General features: G+C 50.9%; 1 protein-coding gene across 2 annotated transcripts in view; it reads right to left on the bottom strand.

The window, feature by feature from the left end:
* The window catches only part of ACSF2 (acyl-CoA synthetase family member 2), a 72,941-nt gene extending 66,109 nt beyond the window's left edge, over nt 1-6,832 (bottom strand). For both annotated transcript variants that reach the window (XR_005744483.1, XM_040330729.1), the window contains exon 1: nt 6,670-6,832. Coding sequence is in view for 1 of the 2 variants with exons in the window: in XM_040330729.1 (XP_040186663.1) it covers nt 6,670-6,761 (92 nt within the window). In the remaining variant the exon portion in view is untranslated. The remainder of the gene's footprint in view (nt 1-6,669) is intronic.
* Between the last annotated feature and the right edge of the window lie 3,413 nt (nt 6,833-10,245).

The following is a 10,245-nucleotide window of genomic DNA, read 5'->3' on the forward strand; positions in this document are numbered from 1 at the left end:
TCGGTTACATAATGACATCAATGATAGAACTAAGCTTCTGTTCATTGTTAAGATTTCCCCCACTTGTCTTCATGAGTTGCGAGTGTTTATATTCCTCCAGGATAAGTCGTTACATTTCGGAGATCGCTCATCAGAGCGTCAATAAACCGCGGGAGGGAAGTTGGCGGACAGACAGATACACAGCTGGCACCTTGATGGCTGGAGGTCCATGGGATGATCACATGTATACAACAAGATAGTGAAGTCTGATGAGTGGCACACCCACAACACTGGCACAGAGCCCCATTTCAAGGCTTCATTTGGGTTTCCAAGGTTGGAGTTGAGCTGCTGTAATCTAAATTACACTCTTCTGGGCTGCCCCAGCCTGAGCCTTGGTGTAGGCAGCTAATTGGTAAGCTTCGAAAAGGGTGCCATGTCACTAGACCAGTGGCGGCTGGTGCTCAACATTTTTGAGGGGGGCGCAAACGAAAAAAATTGCAGCCTCACTGTGCCCATCAAATGCAGCCACTGTGCCCCTCAATTGTCGCCACTGTGCCATGCCATCAAATGCAGTCACTATGCCATCAATTCACACCACTGTGCCATTCCATCAAATGCAGTCACTGTGCCATGCCATCAAACACAGCCACTGTGCCATTAATTGTCACCACTGTGCCATGCCATTAAACGCAGCCACTGTGCCCCCTAATTGTTGCCACTGTGCCATGCCATCAAATGCAGTCACTATGCCATCAATTCGCACCACTGTGCCATGCCATCAAACAAAGCCACTGTGCCATGCCATCAAACACAGCCACTGTGCCATCAATTGTCACCACTGTGCCATGCCAAATGCAGCCACTGTGCCCCTCAATTGTCGCCACTGTGCCAATTGTCACCACTGTGCCCTTTAATTGTCGCCACTGTGCCCATTGTTGTCACTGTGCCCTTTAATTGTTGCCAATGTGCCCATTGTCACCACTGTGCCCATTGATGCCACTTTGCCCATTGATGCCACTGTGCCCATTGTCACTACGCATGGGACAGACTTGGACATTCCAACATGACGATGATCCAAAACACAAGGCCAAGTCCACCTGTCATTGGCTACAGCAGAATAAAGTGAAGGTTCTGGAGTGGGGCCATCTCCGTCTGCTGACCTCAATATCATTGAGCCGCTCTGGGGAGATCTCACACGTGCCGTTCGTGGAAGACAGACCATCGGATCTCTATATCGCCCCTGTCTCTTTCTCACCCCTCCTCTTGCATTGGCTGAATATGTCTGATGGGTGAAGAGGGCACCCTGGAAGTGGTGCTGATCACCTGTGTGCTAGATCCGTGCGTTTTCTGCAGCCATTTTTCTTGCTTGAATTATTTTTCCCATTTATGGGCGTGAATGGGGCCTCATGTCTAAGTTTTGCCTCACAAAGCCTAGAGCCGCCTCCGAGTACAGATACTGTAGCTGCTGACTTTTAATACAAGGACAATTGCCTGTCCAGGGATCCAGCAATGTCCTCACCCGAGCCGATTCTTCAACCAGCTTTGGGTTCAGGTGCCGACATTTTCGCAAAGGTCCCGCAGTCTTCTTGGATCTGTGTGTGTCCCAGAAGGCTGCAGGGGCGGGGGGAAGAGGAGGCGGACATCTTTGTATATCGCCGCAGCGATCTTACCCGTAATTCGGAGCAGGTACCTGTCAAAACCAGGTACCCGCTCCCCCCTAAAAAGTAGAAAATGTTGCAGTGAAGCTCCGCTTTACTCACTTGCCAACCGTATAACAAACATTATACTCCAGCAAGGTGCCGTATTGGGTACGTGACCTGGCACTTCCGGGTAGGGGGCGCGCGCAGCTAGCGACCCGGCTGTGCTGTGTTTAACCGCTTGCCGACTAGCCGCCGTCATTACAATATCACGATATTGATCCCATATGTTGAAATTGACCACTGGTGGGCACACCAGTAGTACATAGGCTACCCATGTTGTGCAGGGCTATGATAATGCTAATACTGAACACCCACGTGGTGTAGGGCCATTCTAAAGGGCAATAATGACTACCACTTTGGTGTAGGGATGCTTTAAAGCATATGTGTCAAACACAAGGCCCGCGGGCAAAATCTGACCCACCAAGCCAATCCATGTGGCCCTCACACCTCTCCTGCAGCTTGCGGCACCCCCCACCTAGCAGTCAGCAGCAGAGAGGATTGTCTCTGTTCCCCTCCCTGTCTCAGCAGTAAAGTCTCCTGACAGATCCTGCACTTCTCTGTGCAGCCACAGCACCCCTTCGTATCCGCCTCCCTTGATCTCATCATTTACCGTATTTATCGGCGTATACCGCGCACTTTTTTGCCCTGAAAATCAGGGCAAAATCGTGGGTGCGCGGTATACGCCAAAACCCGCGCCGAGTTTTGAATACTGCGCCGACATATACCGAGCGCAGTACACTCGGGTGTAGTCGGCCAGTCTTCGCTCCTTCCGCGCTCACGTCCTGGACATACAGGACGTCAGCGCGGGTAGCCGAGCATTGCCGACAATACACGAGTGTACTGCGCTCTGTATATGTCGGCGCAGTATTCAAACTCGGCGCGGGAAACGAGCGGGGAGGACACGAGGACGCCGCCGAAGAGGACGCCGGACCCGCCGAAGAGGACACCGGACCCGCCGAAGAGGACACCGGACCCGCCGAAGAGGACACCGGACCCATCGCAGAAGGACACCCGAAGCCGCAGAAGGACGCCGGACACGCCGAAGAGGACACCCGAAGCCGCAGAAGGACGCCGGACCTGACGAGGCCGCCGATGTGGACGCCGCGCAAGACACCAAAACTGTAAGTACAAAAAAAACTTTTTTTCCACAGGATTGGGGGCCACTTTAGGGGAGCGCGTTATGCCGCGATAAATATACGGTAGCTTTGACAACTCTCTTTTGGTCCTCCTCCAGACCCTGCATTTTATTCTCCCCCAGCTCCGCCCCAAGCTTCTTCCCAACAGCAGCACATGGTAAGGGAGTGCACTGTGATGTAAGGGAGGGTGGGGGGACTCTTGACTTCTGATGATGGGAGGATCTTGACATCTGCTGGAAAAGGGGGTGGGGTACACTGGGGGGGGGGGTTGTTGAAGAACTTAAAAATATTTAAGGGTTTTCAAACATAAAAAGGTTGAGAAAACATACTCCAAAGAGTAATAATGACCTCCGGCCTTGCCTAAGAAACATTAATCATTCTTGGCTAGACATCTGTCCATCTATGGCTGACCAAAGTACGGCAATAAGTTGCCAAAATGTAACATGGCCAAGTGAACTTTCCCCAAACTAATGGTCAGCTGGGGCCGTCTGCTCAGATTTGGAGATCATACAATGGGCTCAGCTTGTCACTTATCCTATCATGCAATGATTTTATGCCTATGTAGGCAATCTAGCCTCTACGGGGGTTGTCTACAGGGTTCTCTATGGTCTATGGAGCGCTCTAACCTCCATGAGTCGCTCTAATGTCCATGGCATGCTCAAACCATGCATGAGTCGAACTTCCATGGGGTGCTCTAACTTCTAAGGGGCATTCTAACCTCCATGGGTTGCTCTACCCTCCATGGGATCATTTATGGGGCGCTTTAACCTCCATGGGGTGCTACTAACATCTATGGGGTACTATAACGTCTATAGGTCACTCTAACGTCCATGGAGCACTCCAACGTCCATGGGGCTTTCTAGCGTCCATGGGGTGCTCTGTCTATGGGCCGTTCTAACCTCAGTAGGTCACTCTAAGGTCCATAGGTTGCTGTGTCTATGGAGCGCTCTATGGTCTATGGGCCGCTCTAGCCTTAGTAGGTGACTCTGAGGTCCATGGTGTGCTCTACACTCCATGGCATGCTTTGTCTATGGGGTGATCTAACGTCAATGGAGCACTCCAACGTCAATGGGGCATTTTTGTGTCCATAGGGTCCTTTGTCATTGGGTCGCTCTAACCTGAGTAGGTTAGTCTAAGGTCTATGGAGTGCTCTAAACTCCATGGGTCACTATAATGTCAGTAGACTTCTCTAAAGTTTAATGGGGTGCTCAAACATCTATGGGGCCTTCTAATCAACATGGGGTACACAAACCTTCATGGTTCGCTCTAAGATCTATAAGGCACTCTAAACTCCGTGGGGCACTCTAACATCTATGGGGCACCCAAACATCTATGGAGCCTTCTAACTTCCATGGGTCACTAAAACATCTATGGGGCCTTCAAACTTCCATGGGTCATGGTAACATCTATGCGACCCTGTAACCAACATGGGGTGCTCTAACCTCCATAGGACCATCTAACCCCCATGGGTCACTCAAAGATCTATGAGGCACTCTAACCTCCATTGGGCGCTCTAACATCTTTGGAGCCTTCTAACTTCCATGGGTCAGTCCAACATCTATGGGGTCTTCTAACCTCAATAGGTCATGCTAACATCTATCAGACCCTAACCAACATAGGGTGCTCTAACCTCCATGGGTTATTCAAATCTATGGGGCACTCTAACCTCCAAGGGTCGTTGCAAGATCTCTGGGGCCCTCTAGACTCCATGGGTCCCTCTAAGATCAATGCGGCCCTCTAGACTCCATGGGTCCCTCTAAGATCTATGGGGCCTTCTAACCAACATGGGGTGCTCTAACCTCTATGGGTCATTCTAACCCCCCTGGGTCACTCTAAGATCTATGAGGCACTCTAACCTCCATGGGGTGCTCTAAAATCTATAGGGTCTTCTAACCTCCATGGGTTGTACTAACATCTATGGGGCCCTCTAACCTCCATGGGTTGTTCAAATCTATAGGGCACTCTTACCTCCATAGGTCTCGCTAAGATCTATGGGGTGCTCTAACCTTCATGGGTCGTTCTAACCCTTATGGGTCACTCAAAGACTTATGTGGCACTCAACTCTAAGATCTATGGGGCCTTCTAACTTCCATGGGTCACTCAAACATCTTTGGGACCTTATAACCAACATGTGGTGCGCTTACCTCTTCTAACTTCCATGGGTAACTTAAACATCTATGGGACCCTCTAACCAACAAGAGGTGCTCTAAGCTCCATGGGTCATTCAAATATCTGTAGCCCTCTAACCCCCATGGGACGCTCCAGGATCTATGAGGCACTCTAACCTCCATGGGTGGCTCTAAGAACTATGAGGCACTCTAACCTCCATGGAGTGCTCTAACCTCCATGGGGCATTCTAACCTCTTTTGGGGCCTTCTAACTTCCATGGGTCATTCTAACATCCATGGGGCACTCTAACCTCCATGGGGCGCTCTAGGATCTAGGGCACTCTAACCTCCACAGGTGCTCTAAGATCTATGGGGCCCCTCTAACCTCCACAGGTGCTCTAAGATCTATGGGGCCCCTCTAACCTCCACAGGTGCTCTAAGATCTATGGGGCCCCTCTAACCTCCACGGGCATTTTAAGATCTATAGAACCCTCTAAAATATATGGGGACCCTCTATCCTCCATGGGGCACTCTAAGATCTATGGGGCCCCTTTAACCTCCACTGGGTGCTCTAAAATCTATGGGGCACTCTAAGATCTATGGGGCCCTCTAAAATCTATGGAGACCCTCTAACCTCCATGGGGCACTCTAGGATCTATGGGGCACTCTAAGATCTATAGGGACCCTCTAACCTCCACTGGGCGCTCTAAGATCTATGGGGCGCTCTAAGATCTATAGGGCCCTCTAAAATCTATAGAGACCCTCTAACCTCCACAGGGCGCTCTAAGATCTATGTGGCGCTCTAAAATCTATGGAGACCCTCTAACCTCCATGGGGCGCTCTAGGATCTATGGGGCACTCTAACCTCCATGAAGCACTCTAACCTCCATGGGCGCTCTAAGATCTATAGGGACCCCCTCTAACCTCCACTGGGCGCTCTAAGATCTATGGGGCGCTCTAAGATCTATAGGGCCCTCTAACCTCTACTGGGCCCTCTAAAAATCTATGGAGACCCTCTAACCTCCACTGGGCGCTCTAGGATCTATGGGGCACTCTAACCTCCATGAAGCACTCTAACCTCCATGGGCGCTCTAAGATCTATAGGGACCCCCTCTAACCTCCACTGGGCGCTCTAAGATCTATGGGGCGCTCTAAGATCCACTGGGCCCTCTAAAAATCTATGGAGACCCTCTAACCTCCACTGGGCGCTCTAAGATCTATGGGGCGCTCTAAGATCTAAAGGGCCCTCTAACCTCCACTGGACCCTCTAAAATCTATGGAGACCCTCTAACCTCCACTGGGCGCTCTAAGATCTATGGGGCGCTCTAAGATCTAAAGGGCCCTCTAACCTCCACTGGGCCCTCTAAAAATCTATGGAGACCCCCTAACCTCCACTGGGCGCTCCAAGATCTATGGGGCATTCTAACCTCCAGGAGAAGCTCTAAAATCTATGGGGTGCTTTAAGATCTACGGGGCGCTCTAACCTCCGCAGGGCGCCCTTAGATATATGGGGCGCTCCACTCTAACCTCTTGGGGGGCCAATGTGCAGCCAGCCTGGCTTTAGCCGGAGAACCAGCCATTTCTAACAGCTGTTCTCACTTTCTGCACAACACATTACCGACCTACAAATATTCCCCCGTGTGTAAGAAGACATAAAGTTGGGGGTTGGTGTGCAGTCCTCAGCAATGCCCCAATGCCTATTATTGCACACGGTATAATTAATAGTTTAGCATGTTGCCTACTTACCTGCCCTGATGCATGCCCCGAGACCACACCCTCTGCACCCCCGCACTCAGCGCCCTCCGAGCCAGCAGCATCATCCTCCCCGATCGCGCCATCAGATCCCCGCACAGCCACCGGCAACGAGTCCGGACAACGGAAACTCCGGAAAGCAGCTGCAGGGGTACCTTTAATTAGGCCACGCCCTCCTTGCTCTAGTCCCCGCCCCGCAGGAGGCGCCCACTGGAACCCAGCATCATTCCCAGCGGCTGACTCGATTTGCCTATCCCCGCCCACACACCATATATGGTTGGGTGGAGGGGGTCAGCGAGGGAGCGTCTGAAAAGTTCTGTCGGCACTTTGGGGCGCAGATGAAGCGTGAAGCTGAGCCGCTCAGCGCCAACATGGGAATTCATTACAGAGGGTTCCTCTGCGGATGCCAATTACATCATAATGTACAACTAGGATTACGGTAAACATGAGGTGACCTGATATCACCCGTGCAACGCCTGCCAATTCAAGAGAACGTGTAATGGGGGCATTTAGGGGTTAAAATAAAAAGTGACAACGCCACTGTCAAATGCCTTCTGAAAAGCGATCATCAGGTGGTCGCTCTTTAGAAGGTGGTACCAGTTGAAACGCACCCTAAAGCAAGGTTCACATCATAGGCGTGCGTACAGGGTGTGCTGGGTGTGCCTGGGCACACCCTAATAACCCCATGTGCATTAGTATTAACCAGGGGCGGCACCAGGTGGGTGGTGCCAGTGGCCAGTGTAAATGCCCCCTAATATATTAAAGACTAGGTTCCACTTTAGGAACACGTTACACCCGTATTTAGGCTGCATTCACACCTGAACGCGGCGTATTGTACCGCGACAAATTGCGGCGTTTTGTCCCGCGATTTGCCGCGACAAAAGCCTAAAATACGCCGGAGGGGTGATTAAACAACGCCGAAGCCGCCTGAAAAAAAGGGTCCGGGACTTGTTTTGAGCTTTAGGCGTACGGCGTTTCGGCGTGGAGATGTGAACCATCTCCATAGCCGACAATGTTAAATCACTCCTCCAGCGTATTTCAGGCTGCAATAGCGTCGGGCGTAAAAACGCCTAGGTGTGAATGGAGCCTTAGGGTGTACATAGTATACTTCTAATCAACTGCCTTCCACCCAGGGCTGGTGCAAGTATTTTTAACACCCTAGGCAAAACCTCACTTTGCCACCCCCCTTGGCTCCACCCCTGCCCATGTATACCCCACCTTTTTAATGAAGTGCACATCAAATGCAGCCTAACAGCGCCCATCCAATGCAGCCTCACCAGTGCCCATCAGTGCAGCCTACCAGCGCCCATCAATGCAGTCTCACCAGCACCCATCAATGCAGTCTCACCAGCACCCATCAATGCAGCCTCACCCGTGCCCATTGATGCAGGCTCACCAGCGCCCATCAGTGCAGTCTCACTAGTGCCCATGAGTGCAGTCTCACCAGCGCCTATCAAATGCAGCCTTACCAGCGCCCATCAATGCAGCCACACCAGTGCCCATCAATGCATGTTTGCTTGCTTCCATTCATTCGGGAGTTGGGACACAGACACAGTCCTCCTTCCATCTCTGACACTATGTGCGAACGGAGTGGCGGCTGCCTGCTGATGCTGAGACTTGCTTGCTGCTGTAGGATGCAGGGGGAACCGGTACCGTACTGGGTGATTAGGGTGCGCCCAGGCACATATGGCACACCATGTGCGCACGCTTGTGCCAGACAGGCTGGTTGTACAGAAGGTGGTTGATAGATTGACTTCTGTACAACCACCCTGCCCATACATGGATCAAAAATGTGGTCGGTCCCGGCTGAACCGGCCAAATTTTGATCCAAATAACTTGTGTGAAAAGAATGCTGGCAATGGAAAAAACAGCCCTACCACCCTACCAGGCCCTTCAGCCTTACGCCAAATATGAAAAAAAGGTATGGGATTCCCCCCCCCCCTCAAATTCCATACCAGACCCTTATCTGAGCATGCAGCCCAGCAGGTCAGTAAGGGGGGGGGGGGGTCGCCCTCCTGAACCATACCAGGCAACATGACCTCAACATGGGGGGGGGGGGTTGTTTTGGGGCAGGGGGCCCCCCACAAAGCACCTTTACCCCATGTTGATGGAGACAAGGGCCTCTTCCCCGCAACCCTGGTCGGTGATTGTGGGGGAGATGGTTTATCGGAATCTGGAAGATTCCTTTAACAAGTGGGCCCCCAGGGGACCCCCTCCCACCGCTCTCCTGTGCCCTTCAGCGCTTACCGGAGCCATCGGTAGCGGCGGAGGTGATCGGGTCCTCTCTCCTGCTTGGCATGGATACAAGTGAGGGGAAAATGGCCCCCACCCGTCTCCGTACCATAAGAGGGCGAAAGCGACGTCAAAACGTCACTTCCGCCCATAACTCTTAAAGTGCCATTTTTTTAAATTATTGCATTTTAGTGTAAATATGACATCTGATGTCTTTCTGACCCCAGAAAGTCAACACATTTCCCACGCTCCCTAAACCAGTACTGCCAGATCTGTGGGCGTGGCCTCATAACTTTCTTTTTTATACTTTTATTTGAATAGGAAGTGAGATTGTAACATTGAAACTGATGACAGTGACATTTAGTAACTTGTCATACAAGCCATTGTACATACCAACCTGAGGTTTATAGGCTCAATAAAAAAACGATCGACCAAACCGCACAATGCGGGTCAGAAAAATCAACACGTTATCATTATGATCCACAATTTACCATTTTTTGTTATAGTTTGTCAGCATTAGGCTCACCATACACATTACAACTAACATTCGGCTGAGCATACACTACGCAATCTGATTGCACAATCTACTTTACATCTTTACATGTAGTGCAAGGGCCTCCCTGATTGGATACTTAATTAGGTAGATTCAGGTAGAGTTAGGCCGGCTTATCAGTAGATAAGCCGACCTAACTCAGAATCTACGCCGACCTATGTTTAAGCGTATGCTCAAACAGAGATACGCTTAAACATATGTAAGATACGACGGCTTGCGCCGTCCTATCTTAGATTGCAATTTTTCGGATGGGCGCTAGGTGGCGCTTTCATTGCGGCCGGCGTAGAATATGTAAATGAGTTGATACGCCGATTCACGAACGAGTCAGAATTTTTTTTAAAAGTTGCTCGTTATTTAACCACTTAAGGACCGCCTCCTGCAGATATACGTCGGCAGAATGGCACGGCTGGGCACATCCACGTACCTGTATGTCCTCTTTAAGGCTGCATTCACACCTGAGCATTTTGTCGCCTGAAGCGCGACGCTCAAAAACGCTAGAGGGGAAGAAATACATTATTCCCTATGGAGATGGTTCACATCTCCACACCAATACGCCTGACGCCGAACGCCTGAATCTCAAACAAGTTCCGGACCCTTTTTTGTCGCTCGTATCGGGCGGTTTGGGCGTTTTTGAGCGTTTCCATTTCCCATAGAAAGTAATGGAAACGCTCGATTCAAGCGACTAGCGCGACAACGAGCGTTTCTACGGGCGTTTTGTCGCTTTAATCAATAGAACTTTTCACTCAGGCAGAAGATTAAAAAAATCTACCAAAATAGCAACAAGT

The sequence above is a fragment of the Rana temporaria genome, chromosome 12 (genome assembly GCF_905171775.1).
Source record: "Rana temporaria chromosome 12, aRanTem1.1, whole genome shotgun sequence".
NCBI classification, from domain to species: Eukaryota; Metazoa; Chordata; class Amphibia; order Anura; family Ranidae; genus Rana; species Rana temporaria.